This window comes from Chelonia mydas, chromosome 6 (genome assembly GCF_015237465.2).
Source record: "Chelonia mydas isolate rCheMyd1 chromosome 6, rCheMyd1.pri.v2, whole genome shotgun sequence".
Lineage (NCBI taxonomy): Eukaryota > Metazoa > Chordata > Testudines > Cheloniidae > Chelonia > Chelonia mydas.
This window is the reverse complement of record NC_051246.2, coordinates 15,207,487-15,234,274: the sequence shown is the minus strand read 5'-3', so window position 1 is coordinate 15,234,274 and position 26,788 is coordinate 15,207,487. Positions and strand designations below refer to the sequence as shown.

At 53.0% G+C, this 26,788-nt stretch overlaps 1 protein-coding gene across 6 annotated transcripts; it reads left to right on the top strand.

The window, feature by feature from the left end:
* DTX4 (deltex E3 ubiquitin ligase 4) lies at positions 1-26,657 on the top strand. 6 transcript variants are annotated; one of them, XM_043549304.1, is made up of 11 exons: positions 2-114; positions 693-797; positions 1,951-2,168; positions 8,583-9,306; positions 13,829-13,890; positions 14,341-14,502; positions 14,773-14,813; positions 15,681-15,833; positions 18,141-18,302; positions 21,593-21,682; positions 23,273-26,657. In XM_043549304.1, exons 2-11 carry the CDS (start codon positions 793-795, stop codon positions 23,504-23,506), a joined length of 1,851 nt encoding a protein of 616 aa, XP_043405239.1. In that variant the 5' UTR covers positions 2-114; positions 693-792; the 3' UTR covers positions 23,507-26,657. The 6 variants fall into 6 exon arrangements, with proteins under 6 accessions (XP_037755239.1, XP_043405239.1, XP_043405238.1 ...); XM_043549303.1 differs by having other exon boundaries at positions 4-114; positions 14,773-14,834; XM_037899311.2 differs by lacking the exon at positions 1,951-2,168 and having other exon boundaries at positions 1-114; positions 693-1,672; positions 14,773-14,834.
* The last annotated feature ends 131 nt before the right edge of the window (positions 26,658-26,788 follow it).

The following is a 26,788-nucleotide window of genomic DNA, read 5'->3' as shown; positions in this document are numbered from 1 at the left end:
CAAATTCTAAGGATGATTAGGAAGGGGAGTGCTGGTTGGGAAGCAGCGAACGAGCCCTGAGAGCTCCTTAAGGGAGATTCTAAAAGGGATCCTGCCAGGCTAAAAAAGCCACAGGTCTGATTTCAGAATTGAGTTAGGCATACAACTGCAGAGCCATGTGGGGAAGGCCCTGGGCTGGGATAGCAGGGGGTTGTGAGTCAGGATCAAGGGGCACAAGCAGAGCAGGGGGGGCAGGGCTGGGATATTGTGGGGGCTGCAGGTTGGGACTGAGGGGTTCTGGGGGCAGGGCTGGGATAGTGGGGGGGCTGCAGGTTGGGGTTGAGGGGCACGGCAGGCTCTGGGGGGCAGGGCTGAGATAGCAGGGGACTTTGGATTGGGATTGAGGGGCAGCAGCAGAGCCGGGGGCACAGGGCTGGCATAGCGTGTGGGGGGGTGCAGGTTGAGGGACACAAGGCTGGGATAGTCAGGGGGCTGCAAGTTGGGACTGACAGGCAGGAGCAGAGCTGGGGGTGTAGGCCTGGGATAGCAGGGGGCTGTGGGTTGGGATTGAGGGGCACTGGCCCAGCTGTGTGTAGGGGAGTCTCACAGACACCCTCAGGCCCACCCAGGGCCTGGAGCTTCCTTTTCTGGGGGGAATCCCCCCACCCCTCCTCTCTTTACACCAAAGTGCTGATAAATGGTTTAACCCCCAGGTGAAATCCCCCTCTTTTGGGGTGAGATGGTTCAACCCAACCCTGCAGCTGCAGTTCCAGCTACGTGGTCAGCAGGTGGCGTCCTGGCGCTGGGCCGGGCATGAGGTAATGTGGTGAGAGTAGGGAGGGGGCAGCGAGGGCCCTCGAGACGCTACGCTCCTGGGAGCTCGCGCTGCGGCTCAGACTCCCCGGCTGCAAAACCCAAGGAAGTTGTTTGGGGAGGATACAATAGGCAGGAGAGAAGGAAGCAACCGGGCCGTGCAATGGGGCGTCGCTTCCTGGCTTTGGAAAGGGGACGTCGAGCTGGGTGACGGCTTGCATTTCCCTGCCTGCGTCCGGGAAAGCCCGGCCACCCAGATTCCTTTAAAACAAGGAGGCAGGAGAGCAACAGGGAGGTGGAGCTGCTGCTCATCCCGTGCAAAGGGAGGGAGAAAAAAACTAGAGCATGAAATTTCGAGAAGGGCTTGTTGCAGAAAGAAGCAGGAGGCGGAGGCGCTGCAACTAGTGTAACTAAACCCCCGCCCCCAAGAAACCCAGAGCGAGCTAATCCTCCTCCCGGGAGCCCCATTGCAGAGCAGCGCCCCATAGCTGGGTCTTGGCGGAGGAGTGCAATGTCTCGGCGCTGCAGGGGAGCTCTGGGGGGGCACGCTGCAGGGAGGGGGGAGTGAGGGCGAGCTGCATCCCCCCTCAACAAGCAGCCCGGAGGGACCCCCCCCCCCCCGATTTGTTGAGGTCGCGGGCAGATGCGGCGCTGAACCCGGCCGGCGGAGCCATGCTGCTGGCCTCGGCCGTGGTGGTCTGGGAATGGCTGAACGAGCACGGCCGCTGGAGACCCTATAGCCCGGCCGTCAGCCACCACATCGAGGCGGTGATCCGGGCCGGGCCGCGGGCGGGTAGCGTGGTGCTGGGCCAGGCGGACCGGCGGCTGGCGCCCTACCTGCTGGATCTGCACTCTATGCACCAGTTCCGCCAGGATACCGGTGAGTGGGGGGCGCCCAGCGTGACCCGGATCGCCCTGCACTGCCGGGCCTGGCTTGACCCGGATCGCCCTGGGGAAGGGGAGCCCGACCCGGATTGTCCCGTCCCTGTCTCGGGTCGTTCTGTTTTCTGCCCTGTAGCGCCCTGGTCCGGATTGAGGGGCACTGGCAGAGCCGTGGCGGGAGCTGAGGGGGGGGGGGGTCGGGATTGAGGGGCACTGGCAGGGCCGGGGTCCCGAAGCGTGACAGTGCCCGTGGTTGGTGCCCGTGGTTTTTTTCAGTCCCCGAGACTTGGAGGCTGGTGTTCCCAGCCCAGGTGCACCTGGGCTCCCTGCGGGGAGGCAGCCCCCGGTTCGCAATGGGAAGGATGTGGGTGTTTCCGAGAACGGGAATGTACCCAGGAAAGGCGGCTTGCCTGGGAATCCCTGGGCGCCTGTGAGCTCACACCGAGCTGGGGAATCCCCACTGCATTCGGAGAGGAGGGGGAAAGAGGTTGCAGGTGGGGCAGCTCCCCCAGCATGCAGGGTGTGGAGCAGTGTGAGCCTAGCCTGGCACCGGGGGGCTGTGGGTGGCCAGTGCACTTGGGTGGGAAGGGAGTGGAACTGGGAGGGGTGGGGGGAAGAGATGGCAGCATGGGGAGTGCCAGCTGGGATGGGGAGACTCCTGACAGCACAGGGGCTCCCAGCTTTATGGCAGCCCCTCCCTGCTTTGTTATAAAGCGGGGAAATGCTGACTCTTGGCTGAAGCTATGCTGCTCGAAAGGGTAGAGCAGAATCTGGTTGTTGGCATGGGGAAGGGTGCTGGCTGGGGCTACTGTGGGGCCACAGTGGTTGGCTCCTCAGCTAGCCTCTCTGGCACTCTCGGCTTGGTGCCCCGTGCAGCCCCGTAGATGCAAGGGTATAAGTTGGCTGTGGGGGCCGAGCTGGAGACGTCAGTGGCCCTGCCCAGAAACAAGGGTGCAGTGGTGGCCTGTGCATGGCCGGACATGATGCTGGGGAAGATGGGCACCATGCTCCTAGCCCTGGATGTTCCCAAGCGGGATGGATCATGGACTGGCGCCGCTCCTGCTGTGGGTTCCTTTCCCCCATGGGGCGTGGCTCAGCTCCCACTCCCCATCCTTCCTGCTGGCCCTGTGTCTGCTCGGTCCAGGCCCTCCAAAATCACCCCACTCAGTGGGCTAGTCACCATGGAGAGAGAGGCAAGTTGTCTGTCCAGGTTCATTGGGGCCAGATTTTTCTCTAGAGACTGTCCAGAATAACCCCTCCACACACACACCACTCCCAGTGATGGAAGGGCCAGGCAATCCATTGCTCACGGTCTGCCCAGAAAAGTGACATGGTGAGCCAGCACGGAGGAGTGGGAGGGAGATGGTGACCCCCAGGTGGATGCCCAGGAGAGGGGCGGTGACCCAGGGTGCGGGCAGCCTTTCTGAATGGGATGTTGGTTTTGCTCTTGGCGTGACGCCCCTCCAGAAGCTACAGGTGTCCGTGGCTGGGGGCTGTGGCCCAATGGTGATTGCACCCGTCCTTGGATCCCTTTTCATTTCCCATGTGGCTGGGGAGGGCGCCACAGCCCTCCAGATGAACTGCCCCTTGGCGGGCTGGTGCTCCTGGCACAGAGAGTTAAGCCCACCCCACTCCCAGCTCTGAGATCTCCCCTGGGGTGATAGGGGAGGGGGGTTCTCCATTTTTGTACAGGCCTGAGATCTGCAGACAGCAGGGCCCCCCCATCCACTTTGGTGGGATGGGGAGTCGGTTTCCAGTGGAGGCACCCCTACATACATGGGGTTCCCAGTGGCAACCCTCTCTTTCCCCAGGTTCCAGCTGAGAGGAAGGCAGGGAGTAATAGTGAAACAGGGGCTCTGATGGAGGGAGGGGGGTGGGGTGGTGGCTGCTAGAGTGGGCCCCCACCCCCCACCCCTACTGCTGGGCTGAATGGGGAATTGTTCTGCCTCTGGCTGGCTTGCTCTGAATGTTGTTGTTTTGGGTCATTAAGGGGTTCTGATGTGGGGGGTCACGACCCCAGCTGAGCCTTGAATAGCTATTGTCCCTTTTCTTCCCTTCTTGAATGGGAGGCTGGCCGCATGTCCCTGGCTTTGGGAGGGGAGGGGGGACTTTCCCACAGGATTGCTGCATGGCGCTGGACCTGCCAGATGCTGAATGCCAGCACTGGCTCCTTCCCCTTCTCATCTGGGATTATAATAAATTACAGATGCTGTTCGGAGCTTGGTTTCTCGACCCACCCCTCCCCACACACAGCTCCCTTGGCAGTTCCCCCTTTGTCCCCCTCACGTCTCATTCTGTGGCCTTTCTTGATGGGGGAGAGTTAAAATATTTTCTACTGAAAACTCAAGACTAATTGGCTGAGGAATTCTGTCAAGCTTGGAGTTCGAAAAATCACGTGGGAAGCGTTGGAACTCCCTTCCCCTGCCATGTTAATGTGCACAATTAAAAATCCAAGCGTGACCTCCCATGGAGATATAATGAAGTATTGGAGCTGACAAAGTGAGGGGTTGTACCCCAAAATTGTAGCACTTTAACTATATACCGGTGCTTATGATGTGATAGCTGTTGCAATTTGGGAAGAGGCAGAAGCTATACCAGTATAAACCATGCTAGGGGTTGTACTGATTTAAATGTGAAGGTAGAATCTCACCAGAATAATTACAGTGGTACCAAACTGGTGTGTAGACCAGCTCTGAGACTTCCTTGTGCTTTACAGCATGCTTACGTGCATGTTACGAAGCACTGTATGTAATTACAGTTAAACTCCAGTTTATTCTTTCTTTGTTCACATGCTGAGCTGCAAAATTCAGTGTGTTCTATTCTACTTCCACCATTGCAGTGTCTGGGTGCCTCACAATCTCTAATATTTATCCACACACATCTGTGTGTGTGTGTCTGCTTTACTGATGCAGATCTGAGGCCCACAGAATCATAGAATATCAGGGTTGGAAGGGACCTCAGGAGGTCATCTAGTCCAACCCCCTGCTCAAAGAAGGACCAATCCCCAACTAAATCATCCCAGCCAGGGCTTTGTCAAGCCTAACCTTAAAAACTTCCAAGGAAGGAGATTCCACCACCTCCCTAGGTAACGCATTCCAGTGTTTCACCACCCTCCTAGTGAAAAAGGCTTTCCTAATATCCAATCTAAACCTCCCCCACTGCAACTTGAGACCATTACTCCTTGTTCTGTCATCTGCTACCACTCAGAACAGTCTAGAGCCATCCTCTTTGGAACCCCCTTTCAGGTAGTTGAAAGCAGCTATCAAATCCCCCCTCATTCTTCTCTTCCGCAGACTAAACAATCCCAGTTCCCTCAGCCTCTCCTCATAAGTCATGTGTTCCAGTTCCCTAATCATTTTTGTTGTCCTCCGCTGGACTCTTTCCAATTTTTCCACATCCTTCTTGTAGTGTGGGACCCAAGACTGGACACAGTACTCCAGATGAGGCCTCACCAATGTCAAATAGAGGGGAACGATTACGTCCCTCAATCTGCTGGCAGTGCCCCTACTTATACACCCCAAAATGCCATTGGCCTTCTTGGCAACAAGGGCACACTGCTGACTCATATCCAGCTTCTCGTCCACTGTAACCCCTAGGTCCTTTTCTGCAGAACTGCTGCCGAGCCATTCGGTCCCTAGTCTGTAGTGGTGCATGGGATTCTTCCGTCCTAAGTGCAGGTCTCTGCACTTGTCCTTGTTGAATCTCATTGAACCAGATTTCTTTTGGCCCAGTCCTCTAAGGGATCCTCTAAGCAATTAAGGGACTTGCCCAAGAACCTGCAAGAAATCTGTGCCAGAGCAGCGAATTGACCGTGGGTGTCCTAAATCCCAGGCTGGTACCCTAACCTCTGGGCTGTCCATCCTCGATGGGATTGCTAATGGGACTCTGTCATTAGTATTGATTAGTGTGGTTCCATTGCTGTGTTTGTTTGTTTTTAAAGTCTCTAGAAGCTTTTTATTTTGGGGAACGCCCTACTCGCAGAGGGCTGGGTCCAGCAGCTGCATGTTTGTTTAGTGCAATAGTGACTGGATGAGGTATCGCATACAGAGCTAAAGGTTAGTTTGTTCTTGAGGAGTTTGATCCTGCAGTGTTGAAGTCAGGGGAAATTGTACTGCTGCCCTGGGTGGTGGCAGGACCGGGCACAAGAGGGGAACCACAGCAGAGCAGTTAGTGTGCCCCAGCAGTCTCTCTCTCTGAGATCTCATGTGATCAGAATAAGCCCAGCAGGGTTTTAAAACTTAACACTGTCCGAGTTTGTGAGATTCACCAACTGAGCTGCGCTGGGTCAGAGAGGGTCCATGCGGCACCCGCGGAGTACTGGATCCGAGTGTTGTCTTCTTGGGTTCCATCGCCTAACATGGTTCGGCTTTGCAGGGACTGTAGTCCCACGTGTATTGCCTTGTGACAATTTTTTTGCATCAGTGTCGTAAAACATTTCCTTTAAAAACTAAGGAAATTCCCAAATGCACAATTGTGTGAAGGCTACAAATGGAGGTTGGTTCTTAAAATGGAAAGAGAAATTTTGTAGTAATTTTAACAACAAAACATCTGAAATTCAGGAATCTCCTGGTTTATGGAACCTCATTTAACTGGACTCTGCACTTTTACCAATGCTTGTCCTCTACCCATGCCCCACTCCCTTCTACCCCTACCCTTCATCCGCATTCTCGGTATGCACCACAAACCTTGAATTACCAAAAATACACAGAATGCCATTGCACCGTGCCAGGGATGAAATGAGTTGCTGCGGCTCAGCCCAATTCTGGGGTGCCCACACACAGAGAACTAGAGCTCACAGGGACCCTCCCAGTACTGGAGTCCTGTGAATTTTGGGTTCTGATTCATGCTGGGAATACTATCAACTACCGTAATGTAGATACGCTTCTACTCCTCCATTCTCACCTCTCTTTGGAGCAGCAACTCACACACAGACTCTCCTTCCATTCAGCCACCTGTCAACAGAGTGACACATCTCTGCTCTTACCCCTCCGCCTACAGCCCAGAAATGATGCTGCCCTGGATACCTGTGGCTTGGCTCTGCTACAAAATGTAGCCACCTCTGAATATAGTCCTCTACGACTCGCATAGCTGGGCTGGGGCTGAGTGCTATGGGCGGTGTCAAACTGCATTCAGGTCCAATGCAACTAATGTCATTGGTGCAAACAGCATTTGGAGGTGATTGTGTGGGAGGAAATCAAAACCAAGGGGACAGAAAGCTCAGGCTACCCTTTCTACCCTGTTGATTGCAATACACCTTGTATCTGTAACCTCCACATGAGCAGCAGACTCCAAAGAGAGGAGGGTAGGGAGGTGGGGTCCGAGTTAAGGCTGTTTGTGGAACCATGACTGTAAATTTTCTATCTTTTACAGAGTTAAAAAAAAAATCATTATTTATAGCCAATAAAGGCCCCAGCTCCAATTGGGCTTCATGGTGGTGGATGCTGCACAGACCCTTAGCTTGTCTTTGCTCCCAAGTTCCATTCGTCTAACTTAAATTGGGTTAGTCAAATGAGTGCAACTTTTGAGTGGACTTGTGTACCAGCTTAGTGCTGGTTATATCTGTTTAGTTTCTGCTTGTAAATCTACTGATGAGGGACAAACTACTACCAGCTGGATTAAGGCCTGGTCTACACTTAAAATATTTGCTGGCATAGCTGTGTTGATTACGAGGGGGGAGGGAGAATCACACCGCTAGTCAACACAACTGTGCTGGTAAAAGCTCCAGTGTAGACAAAGTTACACTGGCAAAAAAGGTCCTTTTGCTGGTTTTGCTTGTTTTGTTCAAAGAACAGGTATAAACTATACCAGCGGAGGAACTCTTGCTGGCATCAGCTGTATCTCCAGTAGGAGGGGTTGCCAGGATCGCTATACCTGCAAACGCTTTCCTTTGTAACAGGGAGGCTAATGAATCGTTCGAACAATTTAGCAAGTCTCGCGGTGGATACTCCATCGCTGATCATTTTTAAATCAAGATGGGATCATTTTATTAAAAGCTGTTCTCTGGGAATTGTTTTGGAGCAGGTCTCTTGGCTGTATTAGACAGGAGGTCAGACAAGATGATCGCAATGGTCCCTTCTGGTCTTGGAATCTATGAATCTGGTGGAGATGAGGCCTGATGGAAGAGAGTCCACACGCACAATTGTGCTGATAAATAAACTGGTATAAAATCAGCCCTTCCCCTTAAGCTCATGCGACTTCGTTTGAAGTGCAAGAAACACTCTTTGCCCCTAAAAACTTAAGTCCAGATCCCCTAAAAGGTATTTAGGTGCTTAATTCCCATTGATTTCAATTACAGTCTAAGGCAATGGCTCTCAACCTTTCCAGACTACTCTACCCCTTTCAGGAGTCTGATTTGTCTTGCATACCCCCAGGCTACACCTCACTTAAAAACTACTTGCTTACAAAATCAGACATAAAAATACAAAAGTGTCAGAGCACACTAATACTGAGAAATTGCTGACTCTCATTTTTACCACATAATTATTAAAAAAGAAATCAATTGGAATATAAATACTGTACTTACATTTCAGTGTAGAGTATATAGAGCAGTATAAACATGTCATTGTCTGTATAAAATTTTAGAGTGTACTGACTTTGCTATTGCTTTTTATGTAGCCTGTTTTAAAACTAGGCAAATATCTAGATAAGTTGATGTACCCCCAGGGGTACACATACCCCTGGTTGAGAAACACTGGTCTAAGGCTCTGACATCTTGCTTTGGGCTGGTTACATCTTGTATCCCCCAGCTCGTACCCCCATCCCATCCCATCCCATGGAGGCTGTGGGCCCCCAGCTTGTAACCCCCATCCCTTCCCAGGGATGCTCTTGGGGAGTGGGGTATGGACAATGTATGTAGCCTGGCTACCACAGACTCTTCTCATCTCTCTGTTTCTCCCTGCTCTCCCTAGGCACCATCCGCCCAGTGCGGCGGAGTTACTATGACCCCTCCTCGGCGCCAGGCAAGGGCGTGGTGTGGGAGTGGGAGAACGACAGTGGCTCGTGGACGGCCTACGACATGGAGGTGGGCATCACCATCCAGCATGCCTACGAGAAGCAGCACCCCTGGATCGACCTCACCTCCATTGGCTTCTGCTACGTCATTGACTTCAGCACTATGGGCCAGATCAACCGGCAGACCCAACGCAAGCGCCGCATCCGCCGACGCCTCGACCTGGTCTACCCGCTGGTCACCGGCACCCTGCCTAAGTCCCAGTCATGGCCGGCCAGCCCGGGCATTTCCAGCTCACCCCCCACCCCACCCTGCACCTGCCCCCAGTGCCTTCTGGTCATGAGTGTCAAGGCGGCGGTTGCGGCTGGGGCCAATGGCGGGACTGGCGCCGCGGTTCCCCAGCAGCAGCAGCGTAAAGCCTCCGCCCCGTTGGGTGGCCCCAAGCCTCCCATCCCAGCACCTGGGCTCAAGCCCCCGGATGGCACAGCCACCACGCGCAGCTCGCTGAAGACCCTGGCCTCCCAGGTGAGCCGGAGGCAGGCAGCCAGCACACCGGCCCTGAGCTCGGCCACCAGCCCGCCTGCCGCCAATGGGAAGACCACACGCGCCAGCCTCAACACCCTCAACCGCACCCACCTGCAGCGCCTGGCCATCGCTCAGTCCCGTGTGCTGATTGCCTCCGGGTGAGTGAGCGAGCAAGCGAGGTTCCCCCTGGGGTTCTTAATAATCAGCCCAGGTCCAGGGTACCCACATCACAGAACGCCAGCCCTCCAATAGCTGGTGCTAATCAGCTTCTTAGCCAAGGGTCAGTGAAGTGGGCTATGGAGGCCGAACTCCCTGGTGGCTGTTGGCAGGACTGTGCATGCGGGAGGGGGGAACTTGCCCTGGGGTAACCTGTCCAGTACCCACTCTGGGAATGGGCTCCGAGGGCTGCCCCACTGGCCCTTTCAGCTGCGTTCAGTTAACATCCATTGAAAGGAGAGCCTGCATCACGGGTCCCGCTGTTTGTTTCCGGTGCCCTGCACCCTCGGCCTTGTCCATGGACATCTGTGCTGCCACTATAGCATGGGTCCGTCTGTCACGGCTGCCCATCTGGGACCGTGCATCTGTTGTTTCAGTCTCGTGCTGTGTGTGTACTTTCATTCTGGTGTTGCTGCTGTTTTACTTTAAAGGCCTTCGGCAGTCAAGACACCAGGCTGGCATGGGATGGGAGGCCAAGTGTTGTCGTAGATCAAAATCTGGATAGGAGTCGGAAAGCAAAAAGTAGGGTCCAGTGGTCAGTTCTCATCCCGGCAGAAGGTGAACAGAGGGATATAATTTCCATACTGGACCGTGTGGTATTTTATATATTTATTAGTGATCTGGAAAGGAGGGTGGACAGGAAAATGTGCAGAAGACACAAAGGTATATAGGTTAGTTAGGACCAGAGAGGGCTCTGAGGAACTTCAGAGAGACCCAAACAAGCCTGGGGAATGGCCAATGTGATGATAAATGAAGTTCAGTGTCAATAAATGCCGTGTAATGCATACTGGAGGGGAAAATTTAAACCACTCGTGCACCGTAAATTAATTGTATCAGCTCAGGAATAAGTTGTCATTGTAGATAGCTCAGTGGAGACCTCTGCGCAGTGTGCAGCTATGGTCAGAAAAGCAGAAAAGCTGTTAGGATGCTCAAGGAATGGGATGGAGAATAACACAGAGACTTGTAGTGCCAATACATCAGTCAGTGGGGTGGCTTTGCCTGGATGCCTTTGACGGCACAGGTCACCCTGTCTCCAGAAGGATGTTGTAGAATTAGAGGGGTTCAGAGAAGGGCGGTGTGAATGGCTAGGGCCCTGAAAAACTTCTGTGAAGAGAGATTGCAAAAGATTACCTTAAAGAGGAGCTGTATAAGAGAGGACGTGATGGAAATATGTAAAATACTGACAGGTCTAGAGAAGGGAGATCCCTGTCTCATAACATAAGAACAAGGGCGAGTCAGTGAAACGGAGAGGGGGGGAATTCAAAATTGATGAAAGGAAATACTTTTCCACACATTTTGTCATTAGCCAGTGGAACTCACTGCCACAGGATGTCGTTGAGGCCAACGACCTAGTAAGGTTCAAAAAGGAACTGGACATTTTCACTGTTAACAAGAATACCCAGAGTTATAACAGTCAGTGATAACAAAGGTAGCAGGGATATTAAACCTCCTGCTGCAGGGTTTAAGCCAGTCTCTAGTAGAGACCACGATGAGACCTAATGTGGGGGGAAATTATAACCTGTCTGCTCCTGTAAGGCTCATGTAGCTTCTTCTGCAGCATATGGTGCCAACCACTGTCAGAGACAGGAGATTGGGCTAGCTGGATCTGGGGTCTGATCCAGACTGGCAGTTTCCTTGTGAGTCCCAGCCCAAGTGTGCAGGGTGCATTTACGCCAGGTGACTGGGGTCTAGACCATGTCAGCCAGTCCCAGGTTCCAGCCATTAAGACCTGGGAGTTTCGTTAACAATTGGCCTGGGGATTCCATAGTATCTGTGTTTTAGCTGCCGTAGGTAGAGGAAACCACAAGGTCCAGATCCCAACTGGTATAAATCAGCTTGAGCCCAGCTGGGGATCTGGCCCACTGATTCCAGTGGAGCTACATGGGCCATCGCTCCATTGACTTCATCTTCTGATCTACACCCACTGAGGATCAGGCCCAGAATCTTTGTGGTGGCTATTTGTCACCTCCAAATCTATACGGCACAAACCTCCAGGGTGGTGGAAAGTCCCTAAGGAAGAAATAAAGCCCCCTGTAACTGTAGCCCACACCTCAGCCCCTCTCTATCTCCCTCTTCCCATCCCAGCCCCTCTCTTTCCCCCTCGATAAATACCAGAGACCTCTTTAACGATAAAATGGGGGAGGCCCGCAATCCCCTTTTGAATCTTAATGAGGCTATGGGACATTCTTTCACTCGGCCCTGCAGGGGGAGGGGGGCGCTATCAAAAGGCCTATAGAAAGCTTTTCATGCCGCTGCCTGATGAGGAAAACATTTCGCCCCCCTCCCCAGAAATCCCTTTCTTGGCCATTTAATTAGCGTGGTTCTCGCCCTTTGTCTGTCTTTTCCATCGGCCTTCTGTCGCCGTTCGCCCAGGCCTGTGACCCCTCCGGGAAACTTTCCCATGATAGAGAGAAGGAGGAAAGGGCCACGGGAACAAAAGGAGCTGTGAATGGTTCAGAGACTCAGGCAGGGTTTCTAAAGATTGAGAGAAAAGGGACATGGGGAGGAGGAGCGCGGGGGGGGCATGTCTCTAGAGTAGAGGATTCTCTGGCTAGGCCTTGGTCTGTCGCTACGGCAACTGTTGTCCGGCTAGGAAGGTGCCCGGGTTCTGGCTCGCCCTCCTCTGTTGCCGCCCCCAGGAATTAAATAGATCCCCCTGCTACCCCCCCGCCCTAAGCCATGTCAAAAGTCCAGCCAGGAAATGGCACATTCCGACTCGGCCGGGCGCGCTGGTGCCCTGGCGTTGTGCCACCCGACCCGTGTCTCGCCGGGGAGCTGTCTCTCATTCCGCAGCCTCACACGGCCGTTTGTCCCTTCCAAGGCCGCAGAATGGGACACGGGCCACCCCCAGTGCAAAGTGTGTGGGGCTGTTTTGCCATCATCGCCCCCTAGAAGCCCCACTTCTTCCCCTGACTCTCCAACGCCACTTAGCCCTTCAGGGGCATAAGCATTGATGGAGAAAGTGGGCAAAGCAGGCCTCACTGGGACACCAGCAAAAAGCGCAGGGCATGGAGGAGAGAGAGAGAGGGGCACCAGTTGTGGGCTCAGGTGACCTCATTGGCAATGAGCGGTACCTGCCCAGCCAGCAGTCTGCGATGGTGCCTATGTCTGCAATTTCCTGGGGTCAACCTGGTTGGCAGCAAACACTGGACACGAGGGTGGGTGGCGTAGTGGGACCTCTGCCCCCTGGGTTCTGCCTTGTACCCAGAGTCCCCCTTGGTGGTATATTTCCCCGAGTCTTGTTGCAGTGTTGTCTTTTCCATTTCGTAAGTCCATCTCAGGTGGTGCAGTCGTTAGGTTCGGTGCCAGCCCAAGGTTTTGTGATATTCAGTCCCGGCGTCTTGGTCTGGGCCAGAACAGCACTGCCACCCCCAAAGCTTGGCTGTGCTTCCAGGTCTGAAAGATTGTAGCCCCACCAGCCCTAGAAATGATCTCTTGAATGAGTAGGAGATGTGCGTATAAAAATCCCATTGCCTGGATTATCGTGATGCTCCTGCCATGTCAGTCCTGGCGGAAGAGCTAACCCCGGAAAACAGGGCTGTGTACCATCTGGGTGTAACTGGAGCTTTCTGCTGCTCTCAAGCTGCCACGGACATGTCTGAAGTGCGTGGGTGGGTGGAGCAGTGGCCTGAGGTGATTTTTAGGGCCAGGTACAGAGGTTAGAAATACGCTGGAGTGCAGTTGTCATCAGGACAAGGAAATCTTGGGGGCAAGGCCTTGTGGGGACTAGCGCTCTCTAGCCTCTGCCCCACACTCCCCTCAGCCTGTCATTGTCTCTGGTGGCTGTATTTCCAGATCAGATGATGAGTGTCTCCCCCACCCACGCTCTAGCCCTATGCTCCTACCCAGATTGGGTGCACACCCTGGCTCGCATGTGCACATGCTGGCCCTTGCCAGACTGGGTTGGCCCACAAGGTGTGTGAACTGCAGGATGTTAGCCGGAGGTAAAACCTGCTGGTCTGGTTGGGTCACATGAAAAATAACAGCTCCCATCCCCTGCAAGGTGCAGCCTGGAGAGGAGAGGACAAGTGGCTGTGGTGGGAGCTGGGTGCAAGGCATCCTGGGAAAGGGAATGTGCCATGTACCCTTGCTTTGCCAGCCCTCTTCTCCAGTGGGAGGTGTCTTGTGAACTTCAGGCTGAGCCATATTCACTCCCTGGTTTGCTGAGCCCCTTGTCCTCGGATCGCTCAGCCTGCCCCAGCCCCAGACCATGTCCCCTGCTTTTCAGGCTCTCCGTTGTCCATGGACGTTCCCGCTCCCTCTCTGTTTGGAGGGCTCCTGTTTGCTCCTCACTTGCCCCCCCCACTCCCTAGCCAGGACTCCCATGGTGGGGGGCGGTGGCCTGAGACAGGGGAGCCTCTGGGGGGCGGTGGGTCCATGCATTGCACCAATCAGTGGGTCAGGGGCTTTCCCCAAGGGGATGGACTCACAGTGAATTCTGACCCCCCAATTCCTTCCCCTCAGGGTTCCCACCGTCCCAGTGAAGAATCTCAACGGCTCAAGCCCTGTTAACCCCGCGCTGGCAGGTGAGGGAGCCAACCGGTTGGGCCAGCCTAGTGTGACTGAGCAATAAAGACCTCCGGGGGCAGGGGTGCCGACTTACACTTCTGGGGCTGGTGTGGGGAGTGAGCTTTGAGCAGCACCTGTGTAGAAAGGGATGGGGGGTTCTGGGCAAGCCTGTACCCCAGAGGAATGGGGACAGACAGTGATATTGGTCCATTTGTTGTAAGGGGTGGGTGGGGAGGGTCCCTGTTCTAGGTAGGGGATGGAGAGCACCATTGGAGGGCAGGACAGGGGGCTCATAGGCTGCGGTTTAGGAGCGAGTGGGGTTGGGATGTCTGTTCTGTGAGGGTGCTGGGGTGCGGGGGATTCACAGGGTGGGTCTGGATCTGTTAGAGGCGGGGTGGGGCTTGTGGGGGTGCCTGAGATTCCTCGGAGCTGGCTTCTCAGGGCCTTTCCTCATCTTTCTCCGGCAGGGATCACCGGGATCCTCATGAGCGCGGCGGGGCTGCCCGTCTGCCTCACCCGCCCCCCCAAGCTGGTGCTGCACCCCCCACCCGTCAGCAAGAGCGAAATCAAATCCATCCCGGGCGTGGCCAACACCTGCCGCAAGACCACCAAAAAGCAGGCCAAGAAAGGTGACTGTGAGCCCTTACTCAGAGCCTCTGGGAGTCCGCATGCCCCTAGCGGGAGCCCCTTTCTGTCCCCATGTCCTGCTAATCTCCCCACCAGGGTGCCATTCACCCCAGCCTTATTGCACAGCTTCCCCTCCCTCCAGGGCTCTGTCCCCACTCAACCCTCCCTTCCCCATGGCGCCCCTTTCCTAGGGTGCCTCATGTCTCCCCAGACATGTTCAGGGCAGTGTAACTCTTGCTCCCATGTGCCGGTTCTCTTCCTACCTGCCCCAGGTAAAACCCCGGAGGAGGTGCTGAAGAAATACCTGCAGAAGGTGCGTCATCCTCCGGACGAGGTGAGAGCGTGGTGTGCCAGGTTGCCATCTGTTGGGGTGTAGGGTCGGTCGTCTGTCTTGGGCTAGGTCTTCACTGCCAAAATCTCTGTAGTTCTGCAGTGCATTAGCGCTCTGGCTGTACAATCCTGGAGAAGACAAGGCACAGGTAGATTTGACCTCAGTGTAGCTGGACAAAGTCAATGCTCTACCTCCGCATCCCTCAGGTGACCTCCGCCAGCTATAGCGAGATCAGAGCCACGTCTACACCAGGATCGTACAGCGAGCTGGAGCTGTCCCTGGTTGGTTATCTTGCCATGCAAACACACCCTTTTGGGTGAATTGTGAGGAAAGGTTGCTCACGCTGTATGTGAGGTGTAGGGGGTTGCATGCCGTGTGCACGTTGTCTGGGTGGGTGTAAGCACATGGCAGAGTTGCACTCGGGGCATTTCATAGCTGCTTGCTTCTGGCTGTTGGTGTGTCCTCGGGAAGGGGATCCTCGCTCCGGCAAACAGGGCTAGGCTGATGCGACTGGAGCTCACATCTGCCTGTCCTTCCACAGAGCAAGGCCAGCTCTGGCTTCCCCCGCCAGTGGGCCCTGACCCTACCCTGATGACGGGGCTCTGATTCCTGGTTAGCCTCGCTGCCCCGCTGAACCTGCGTGGCAGTAGTTCTTGCCCAGTGGGACCTGGGCTGAAAAATGCTCCTCTCTCTCCCCCCCAACGTGGCTCATTCACATTGGCCTGCATGCTCAATCGCTGCGAGCCTGGGCTGGATTCAGACCAGGTCCGTCTCTCCGTCTGACTCAACTTTCTCCTCTTACTGCCGCCGCCTCCTCTGCTGCTCCCTCCCCCCCCCCCTCCCTCCCAGGACTGCACCATCTGTATGGAGCGCCTCTCCACCCCCTCTGGCTACAAGGGACCCCAGCCAGCTGTCAAGCCCGACCTAGTGGGAAAACTGTCCAAGTGTGGCCACATCTACCACCTCCACTGCCTGGTCGCCATGTACAACAACGGCAACAAGGTGCGTGGGGGGCTCGGCCAGCTGCCACTACGGGGCCCTGGCTAGGACTGGGTCCTAGCATAGAATGTTCCCTGGGGTTGGACGCTGAGCCAATCAGATCGCTTGCCTGGGGCTGAATCCTCCCTCCTGATAGGCTGTAAGAGCCCAGTGTTCTCTCTGCCATTTCTCCTGGTGTCTTCCATTGGCTCTGTGGGACAGGAGGGCTTTGCTTAGTCACTTTGCAGTGAGCGCCGATTGACCCTTCCTGAATGCTTGGCTGTCTCAGTAAACGTTAGCAAGTCGAGTAGAAACCATTCTCAGCGTGGGTCTTCCTCATATCTGGCCATCCCTGCCCCAGACGGCCTCTTCCATTCTCTTCCCTTAAACCATCAGTGAATTTTACACAGCTTTCCCATGGTTTTATCCTGTTTCGTTAGGACACCTGTCTGTGCTGCAAAGATTATCTGGTTTGCTGCTGGGCGTGAGGCAGTAGTTAGAGATACAGATGGGGAGTCATGAGACCTTTGCTGATGTGTAGATATGGTTGGAAAATGTCCTCTCACCTGCTGGAGAATTTTTGAGTTTTTGGCAAAAAAAATCTAAAGCTAGAGTATCTTGGCTACAATCCAAATATTTCCATTTGGAAAGTAAGCTGTGGTGCCTCCTACAAGTTACTTTGTAGGTGCCTTATGATGCCATTCTCCTCTATTGGCCAGGCTACCTGCTTGGACTGTGTCTCCCCTGTTGCATCATGGCCTCCTTGTCTTGGTGAGGGGAGGCGGTTGCATCAGGACTGGTGTATAGCCACGATGCATCATGGGAGTTGAAGTCCAGCTGAGGAGCCCAGACCATAGAAGAGAATGGGAGCATGAGACCGCTGAAATTCAACTCCAGTAAGGTCCCTGCTCTGTGCTTCATTTTCCCCATCTGTACTACAGAAGGTATTGTGAGTAGAGCGGGGTGAATCACTGCATTTTTTTTGGTTTGCTGACCGTTCTGGAAAGTTTAAAAAAAAAAAAAATGGTTTGGGTCAAGCTGAATTTGAAAATTCTGAAAAAATTTGCCACATCAAAAAAGTTTGTTTTGGGTCAAATGAAATGTTTTAGCAACCCAAGACATTTTGTTTTGGGCATTTTTAAAGGCCTAGAGCAGTGCTGCTCAACCAGGGGTACGCGTACCCCTGAGGGTTTGCAGAGGTACATCAACTCATCTAGATATTTGCCTAGTTTTACAACAGGCTACACAGAAAGCCCTAGCGAAGTCAGTGCAAACTAAAATTTCATAGAATGACTTGTTTATACTGCTCCATATACTGTACACTGAATTGTGACTATAATATTTACATCCCAATTGATTTATTTTATAATTAATGGTAAAGATGAAAGTCAGCAATTTGTCAGTAATAGTGTGCTGTGACACTTTTGTATTCTTATGTCTGATTTTGTAAGCAAGTAGTTTTTAAGTGAGGTGAAACCTGGGGGTGGTACACAAGACAAATCATCCTCCGGAAAGGGGTATGGTAGTCTGGAAAGATTGATAACCACTGATCTAGAGTCACAAAATGGACAGAGAAGGAAGCATTGGTGCCACCTCCCTTAAAAGCTTTTTCCCAGGAGTTAGGACACTCCTCTGGATTGTGGGAGACGTGAATTCAGTCCTCCTCCCTCCCCACCACCTGATCGGAAGAAAAGATTTGAAGTTGGGTCTCTCACATTGCAGAAGAGTGTCCTATGGGCACTTGGGCAGGTCTCTCTCTCTTTCTTCTTGAAAATGATTCACGCAGATGACCATTGATCAGTGCGTCTTGGGAAGAAGATCCATTCAATATATTCTAGGGAAGGTTGAAGTTTTTCTGATGAAAAATGGCTTTTCAAACCAAACAAATTTTTGTTTGGTTTGAAATTTTCTGGGGAATCAAAAATGTTTTGCATCATTTTGATTTTCATTTTTGGGTTTTGTCCCCCCACCAAGAAAAGCGAGGGAAAGGCGTGAAGAAGGAAGAAACATGAAACTCAGAACAAAACTTTTCAATTTTAAATTAAATGGGGGAGAAAAGGAAATTGTTTAGTCAAAAAATCTGAAAAAATTCCATAAACGTTTTTGAAAGAAACAAAGAATGTTTCATTCTCAATCATTTTATGGGAAAAACCATTTTTGATCATTCATATTATTTCCTAGACAAGGTGCGGGGGGAGTGTGTATGGTTCAGTAGAGGGGTGTGTGGCGGGATTGGAGGAATGTCAGTCTGACAACAGTAAAAACGAAGGAGGAAGCTCTCCTGATTTGGTTTCTTTCTCTCCTTTCTTCCTTTCTTACTCTTGTTCTCAGGATGGGAGCTTGCAGTGCCCAACCTGCAAAACCATATATGGGGTGAAGACTGGGACTCAGCCCCCCGGGAAGATGGAATATCACCTCATCCCTCACTCGCTGCCTGGGCACCCTGACTGTAAAACCATTCGGATCATCTACAACATCGCACCAGGGGTCCAGGTGAGACCCCAGCTCTACAGGAGGGAGGGGGCGTGTGTGACACTTCCCGGAGTTATCTGGAGTTGGGAGGCACTTCGCTACCACCTGCCCTTAGCGTGAGGAAACCTTGTCTGTGCCTACAGGGGGCCTGCTCCCTGCCTCCACAGGCAACAGACGCAATCCCCTCTAGGCCTCGTCAGCCCTCCATCACTCAATGGCATAGCGATAAGCACACTCCAACCTTAAACCCTCTGAGCATCTCCCTGGAGCATCCAGCCCCCGCTCCACCGGACACTCACAAAATTCACAGATTCGCTGCTCCCAGTTTACCAGTTCCACCTCCAGTCACGGCTCTGTGAAACACACAGCACTGAGACAAGTGTGTCGTGAAAACAAGCCAAAGTTTATTTAACAAGGCATAAGAACGGCCATACTGGGTCAGACCAAAGGTCCATCTAGCCCCGTATCCTGTCTTCCAACAGTGGCCAATGCCAGGTGCCCCATAGGGAATGAACGGAACAGGTAACCATAAAGTGATCTATCCCCTGTTGCCCATTCCCAGCTTCTGGCAAACAGAGGCGGCTACAGACACAATCCCTACCAATTCTGGCTAATAGCCATTGATGGATCTATCCTCCATGAATTTATCTAGTTCTTTTTTGAATCCTCTTATAGTCTTGGCCTTCAGAACATACCCTAGCAAAGAGTTCCACAGGTTGACTGTGCATTGTGTGAAGAAATACTTTTTTGTTTGTTTTAAACCTGAATTTCATTGGGTGAGCCCTAGTTCTTGTGTTATGAGAAGGAGTAAATAACACTTCCTTATTTACTTTCTCCACACCAATCATGATTTTATAGACCTCCATCATATCCCCCCCTTAGTTGTCTCTTTTCCAAGCTGAAAAGTCTCAATCTTTTTATCTCTCCTCATATGGAAGCTGTTTCATGCCCCTAATCCTTTTTGTTGCCCTTTTCTGTACCTTTTCCAATTCCAGTATAGGCACGGAGATTCAAATGAAAGCAAGTAGAAATTTTAGAAACAAAAGGTTACATCTAAAGTAAAATCATAACGTGTGTTCGATAACCTAGACCGAGTCAGCTAAAGCTCCCCCCAAAGCCCTACCCGTGTGTTTCAGCCAGGCCTGGCTGTGATCCTTTTCCCATGAGGCAAGTCACGCTTGTGTCCTCAGTAAAGAATGCCAGGGGTACCTCTGCCCCCCCAGATATCCCCTGACAATCTGTCATCTGTACTTGTAAACAGGATCCCTTGTATATTTCCTTACTTGATTAGCAGCTTGGCTATGTATGCAAATAGATCTGTATTGTGGACAACAGACAATGCTCAGACAAGGAGGTAAGCTCAGCCTGGAATGGTCTGAGGCACGTCACCTGTTTACCCACTGTGATGGGTTCCCCCTGGAAGTTTGGTACCACTGAGCCCTCTGACCCAGCAGCCTGGGCACTCCTTCTCACACTATGCTGCTGTGACAAGCAGCAGACTCACTCCCGGTCCTGCACTTTCTCCAGCATTCACGCAGGTAGGGACACGCCCAGCTACAGTTACATGCAGGCTCTCTGACCAGCCACTGCATGAACCAACAATAGAGAGGCTACAGCCAAAGTAACCACCAGCTTCCCAGCTAGAACCACCACCCCCGCCACCCACCCACACACTGGAGTATAAACCCAAAATTATACCATCTTGCACTGTAAGCTAACAGAGTTCATCCCTCCCTAAATGTGGAGAGGAAATGCAACAGCCCCCTGAGCTAAGATTCCCAAGCACTTCACTCCAAACTTACTGATTTAGATTAAAACATAAAATAAGTTTAACTACAAAAGATAGCAGATCAAAGCAGATTACCTAGTAAATAAACAAAAATGCAAACTAAGTTCAACATACTAGAAAGATAGGATTTGAATTAACAATCTCTCACCCTGATGGATGATACAAGGAGGCTGCAGATTCTTAAGGCACAAGCTTGCTTTGCAGCTTGGAATCCCCAGGTTTTCATACACAGGCTAGAAATCCCTTTAGCCTGGGTCCAGCACTTCCCCCAGTTCAGTCTTTGTTCCTCAGGTGTTTTCAGGAGTCCTCTTGTGTGTGGAGTGAAGAACAACAGATGATGTCACTCCCTGCCTTATATAGCTTTAGCATATGGCGTGAATCTTTTGTCCCAAACTCAGTTTGTGGAAAAACACTGACATCCCCAAGATGGAGCCCAGAGTCATGGGGCCTGGTTAAATACCCTTGCATACCTTGCTGAGTTATAGCAGCCATTACTTACAGGCTGCCTGGAATGTTTACAGGGGAAGATTAAGTTTTTCCATGGTCCATTGTCTTTGCTGATGGGCCATCAGCACTGTCTGGCTTCTTCATTGTTGTACCAGAAAGGCTAGTTGTGGGTGTCACCCAGAGTAAGCAGGATGGAAATACAGCTACATAGTCAATATTCCTAATTTTATATACAAAAATGATTCATGCACGCAAATAATCATATTCAGCAAATTATAACTTTTCCAATGACACCTCACATTACCCGTCTTGGACAAAATGCCTCATAATTATGTCCTTAGCATATTGTCATATCACTGTGAAGAATATGGGGTGCAATGTCACACCCGCCTTAACTCACATACCTTGAGAACATAATTTTCAGTATAGATGCATAACCCCTTAAATATTATCCGTACATACATGTCACAGCGATCGTGATGACCAGTGGGCTGCTGGCGCTCTGTAGAGACCTCATGTGCCACCCTTTGGTGAATTATTATGCAGATATCTAACTCGGGGGATCCCTATAAAATCCTGTGTACCCCCTCAGCCCACTGGCCTCAGGAGATCCCTGGATCAGAGCAGATGGGTGTGGAAGGCACCTCTCGTTAGAGCAGTTGCTGTATTGTTGCGTGTAGCCGCCTTGGTGCAGCCATGGAGAGAGATCTGTGATAACTCCATACCCCCAAGGGCTGTCTCTGGTTGTGACCCAGTTCCTGGAGGGAATGATCATGCTGGTGCAGCAGCTGTCTTGTGCTTGGTGATGGCGTGTACATTAGAAGCAGCCTTCTTTGGAAATGCTGCCGGACAGGCAGGCTGCATGGGGAGCTCGGGGTAATGTCTCTCTGCAGGGCCACGGGCCCCTGGCGGGGGGGCTTGTAGCAGATCCAGCAGTGGGTGATGGGGGCACTGGAGGGCCCTGCAGTTGTGTAGCCTTGCAGCTGGTGATGCTGTGATGACTCAAGATTAAACAGCGCTTATGCACCCTCTCAAGATCCCAAAGGATGCAATTTCTCTCTCTCCCTCTGCACAGGGACCAGAACACCCAAACCCCGGGAAAGGCTTCACAGCCCGCGGATTCCCTCGACACTGTTACCTCCCGGACAGCGAGAAGGGCCGAAAGGTGAGGGGTGTCCTGCCAGTGTTCCCTCTGATTTTTCCCACACATATGCAGAATGAATTTTGTTATGTGCACCAATATGAAGGCAATGTGTGACACATCACCTTCATATTGTGCACATTACAAAATTCATGTGGTGGGCGTGGGGCCGAGGGGTTTGGAGTGTGGGAGGGGGCTCAGGGCTGGGGCAGAGGGTTGAGGTGCGGGCTCTGGCTGGCAATGAGGGGCTCAGGACTGGGGCAGAGGGTTGGGGTGGGGAGGGGAGAGGGCTGTGGGGTGGGGCCGGGGATGAAGGGTTTGGGATGCAGGCTATCCCAGGGCTACAGCAGGGAGAGAGGACTCCCCACCAGCTCTCTCTCACCCCCCCGCAGTAGCACCTGGGCTGGGGGGGTGGCAGGGGAGAGGTGCCTCTCCCCACCACAGAAGCTCCAGGGCTTGGCTGGGTTGGCCTCTCCCCACCACAGCCCTGAGCGCCTGCGCGGTGCTTAATAGGCTGCTGCGTGGCCGTGCAACTTAGAGGGAACTTAAGTCTTGTCCTATGTCTCCCAAACCCAGGACATTCGGACTGGGGGGGGATTCTGCCTTCGGTCAGTGGTTCATTAGGGCAGTGTGGGGTGGGGTGAGGTGAGCTTTCCCCAAGAGAGCAGCTGGTTTGGGGCGGGACAATAGCCAAAGGAAGAACCACACACCCCTAACATCCCAGGTGGAAAGTGTTCTCCAGACCCGGAGAGGGGACAGAGCATCCCTGCAGAGTGGGGTTATTGTCCTGTGGAGCTGAGAGAAGGGGCTGTCATAGGACAGGCTGCCCCCTCCTCACTGGAGAGCCGATGAGAGAGGGAAATGTGTAGGAGATATAGGGTTGCCGGACTAGCCCAGGGGTCTTTGGATGATGATGGCGATTCAAACAGGATCATAGCCTGGTGCGTGCGTCCCCGACACAAGCTCCTCTTAGGAGATGAGCTTCAGCTCTGGGACGTACCAGCTTCTTTCACTTGGTCTCCTGCAAAAGACCTAAGATGCCAGGAGCCCACCATTTCAGTGACTTCTCTAATGGACAATCGAGGCCTTTTCAGAGGCTGTGGGTTCATGCCAGAGAAAGCCCCGGTATATTCCACAGCGAGCCAGACCTAAGACCAGCAGCGCTCTGTGCACAAGAGACCAGATACAATGTCAGTTGCAGACCATTTAAAACAAAAAACAAACCCCCAAATCGAACCCTGGAGTTTTTTATTGAATTTTGATGTGAAAATAAACTCATGTTTGTTTTGTGCTGCTTCTGAATGTGCTGGTCATAACATGTTGCTGCATTTTGTATGGAAAACTCAGTGCCTTGCCTGTCATGAGAGGCAGCTGGAGATTTTGGTTGGGGAGCCAGGTTGGTGGTTGGTGGTGGAGAAGCACATCAGCTGGATGAACAGCTGTGAAATAACAGAGTTATCATGTTATCTATCATCATTATGTTTCAGAGTTAATGACACAATGGGATGAACCACGCCACTCAAGCTTGGGAGAGGCTGTGTGCAGACTCCAGCCTGTCTTGGGGTGGGCTCTCAGCTGCTTGTGTATTAACCTTTCCCTCCTGCACTCCCCCAGGTGCTGAAGCTGCTGCTCGTGGCCTGGGACCGCCGCCTGATCTTTGCCATCGGTACCTCCAGCACCACCGGCGAGTCCGACACGGTGATCTGGAACGAGATCCACCACAAGACGGAGTTTGGTTCTAACCTCACGGGCCACGGCTACCCAGACTCCAACTATCTGGACAATGTGCTGGCCGAGCTGGCGGTGCAGGGCATCACGGAGGAGAGCGCGGCCCAGGAGAAGGACTGAGAACAGGGGGAGGGGAGGAGATGGCATTTCTTTGTGGCGGGAGCAGCGCTTTGTTACGTGGCGGTGCCACACACTCGCCGCCTCCTCCTCTCTGCCCCGGTGCCTGCACCCTCCCCCACCTCCTCCTCCCGCTGCTGTGACGCTCAGAAGGCACCAGTCGCACCATTGAGACGTGTGGCTTGGGGTTGGAGCAGAGGAGGAGGCCCACGGTGCCTCATCAATGGGCATATCTGTGGGGCTGGTCTCCCAACATGGGCGCCGCCCGCACCCAAGGTTACGTTAATCTTGTTGCACTTGGCTGGGAATGGAGGGGGGATTGAACCGCTAAACCCTGTGAAAATGAACTGCCTCTTAGGGCACTACCCTGCGGGAAGTGCTCCTGTCCCATAAGGCAGCTCCGGCACCGCATGGGAGCCGCTGCAAAGGCCTGTGGGAATGCCAAGGATTCAAACCGGTCCTAGTCTTGCCCGGTTAGGAGACTGGTTGCGTGTTGTTATGTCACTGCTGCTTTCATGTTGTGGACTCAGTGTGAGTTGGAAATGTGCTGTTTGCAGGTCTGGTACCCCCCTCCCAACCCACCTCACCCTCCCAGGCCTGCCTGCCTCCCCGATCCCACCGCACATCGGGTCAGAACCAGGTCTGCTGCCTGCTTGGATCTGAGCCTTGGGGAAATGAGATGGAAATCCCGTCTCCTTGATATGTTCCACACTGGGTCAGGACCAGAACTAGCTGGGTACGAGTCTCCTGGTGCCGGTCCATAGTGGGCTGGAGCAGAACGAGTTCCTTAATGATTCATTCCAGCCGCTGTGTGAACAGTGCTAGAGCAGGGGATGGGAATCCGTGATGGATGGATCAGAACCAGACCCGGTCTTCTCCGGGTCCCTCTTCCCCTCCCACTCCCCCTAATCCATTCTCACCTGCGTCAGAACTAGTCCAGGTGGCTCAGTTTTGTGCAGTGGGGTGTGCGGGAGAGAAATCCCTCAGTCCCTGATCCCTTCTGTACGGCTCAAAACCAAGTCTGGTTCTCCCTGTCTCAGTAAGTGTAGTTGACTCCAGTCCCATCCAGAACTGTGTGAGCTGATCTCCTTGTACCTGTGAAGGAGCCATACCCCCGGGGTGGCTCTGTGTGGTCAGACCTGGTGGGGGTGAGTTGTTATGTGGGGAGGGGAGGTCTGATTCCCCCCCCCCCGCATAAGATGGGTTCTTTGAACTGTTTGTATGGGGGAGTTCCCCTGGATACAGATCTGAATTTATATACCTCATGTTTTGGGGGTTTGTCGTATATATGTACGTATATCTATCACATCACGCTTGAAGATGACGTTGGCGCTAGGACGCTTAAAGGAAACGGTACTTAAGTTACACCTGGAGGCCAAGTCCGCTGGCACTGGCCGTTCACCACGGCATGGGGGCGAGGCAAGCTGGGCGGCCATCTTGAAAGAGAGGCGCTCAGTCAGGCTTGGTCACATTGCAAAATGGCCACCGCATGCCCCTCAGGAAGGTGGGAAAAGGGCACAAATACACTCCTGTTAGTGTGACTCTGTGCTGTTCGGAGGTGGGGGGGCAGGGGGCTGATTGGAAACATGCCTGATCTGGGGTTAGCCTCCATGTTGGGGAAACAGGAGCCCAGTAAAATCTATAGTTCATCCATAACCCTGCTTGGCCTCTGTGGTGCTGTGACCTAGTGGCCTCTTTGCAGCTAGTGAGTGGGGTGCCAGGTCCCATCCCTGTAGTGAGATGGGGAAGGGGTGGGTGAGGTGGCTCCCTGCTGGGATCCTGACCCTCTCCTGTCTTGTTGCTTAGTTCTTTGGCTTCTTGGGCTTTCCTGGCTTGGGGATTTTCCCCTTGCAGCCCTTGTGAAGTCCCTGTGGGGCAGAGGAGAGGGGAGCAGGTGATGTGGCTGGGTGGGGGTAGGTGAGGCAGGACTAGGGAGGGATAGGAGTTGCGATTGGCTGCAGATGGAGTTTGCCGGAGTGGTGGCAGGAGCAGGGAGAGGAGGAGGGGAAACCCAGAGGCTTCACAAGGCCTGTTCACCCTACCCCAGAGAGATCACAGCAGCCCCCAAGCTGGGATGCCTGAGGAACTGATCCTGTCCCAAACTGCCTGGAAACCCCCTTCATTGCCACAACAGCCCCTTTTAGTGAGGGGCTGAGATCATCCTGTCCTGAGCACCCCTTTTGTCCCCCAGGGGTGCCAGTGCCCCAAGACCCACCCTTTTCTGTATTTCCCATGCACTTGCTAATGATGGGGGAGTAGTCCTACCCCCAGACTAGAACAGAGGGAAAAAGGAAAAAAAAACACTAAAAAATGGAAATGTTTTGATTTTTTTACAAGGCAAATGATGCTTTTTTGCTTCAAAATTGCTTTCCATTTTCTCTTTTTTTTTTTTTTTTTTTTTTAATCTTTAAAATGCTCTAAACTTAAAACTATCTTTTTTTCTTTGAGTTGCCAGAATTTTTTGGTTTCTAAATTATTATTTTTTGAACCACCAGCAAACTGAAAATGCTGTTAATCACATAGCTCTCCCCCCAACCCTTGAGATTCCCCACTGTGCATATCTGAGCTCCCTGCCCTAGCCTCCCCCACATCCTCTATCCCCCCCCAAGTATACCTCAGCTCCGCCCCAGTTCCATATTCCCCTTCCTAGCCAGTAAGATTGTCACATGTTACCCACCCCCTACCCCTGCTGCGCTAGCAAGGAGTGGCCTCCAGTCTGACTTGGTTTCTGGGGTAGGGGAAGAGGCTTGGAAGGGGTCTCCTACAGGCCCCGGTGATTGTTGCTCCCAGGGAGGGGTGGGGTGTTGATTGTCTCTTCCTCCCTCCCCCTCCAGCTGTGCTTTTGTTTTATTTCTAACTGTGGTTTTATACTTTCTCTAGAAGGACCTGGGTGGGGTAGGGTGGCTGGGCTGTGGGAAGGGTCATCCCTCCCCTCTCTTTGTGTGTCCTCGTGGCATTGGATGCGGGGTGTGCGGCTGGGGTGGGGCAGTGTCCTGCTGTATATTGTGTTCTGTTTGTGAACGGTGCGCTGTGCCCGTCTCTCTGGTGTGTTGCCACACGATGGCGCTGCCCGCTCGTGTGGGGTGGATGTGCCAGTTTAATAAACGGAGAGCTCTCCCACCAGGTGGTGGGGGCGTTTGCTGTCTGCATCACCCGGGCCTGTCCGTGTGTCTTTTGTTACCCGTTTGTGGCAAGTGGTCATGTGAGAGCCTCTTCCTTCCAGGGGGATGGTCAACCCAAGGCCAAGAGGGAGTTTCGGAGTCTGATTCTCATTCACCAGCAGAA

Bases quoted from the DNA above. Each gene is read 5' to 3' on its own strand.
- DTX4 (XM_043549303.1), top strand. The intron at 2,169-8,582 runs GTGGGGCAGCTC...TGCTCTCCCTAG, and splicing joins GAGGGGGAAAGAGGTTGCAG to GCACCATCCGCCCAGTGCGG. The intron at 14,503-14,772 runs GTGACTGTGAGC...TACCTGCCCCAG, and splicing joins CAAAAAGCAGGCCAAGAAAG to GTAAAACCCCGGAGGAGGTG.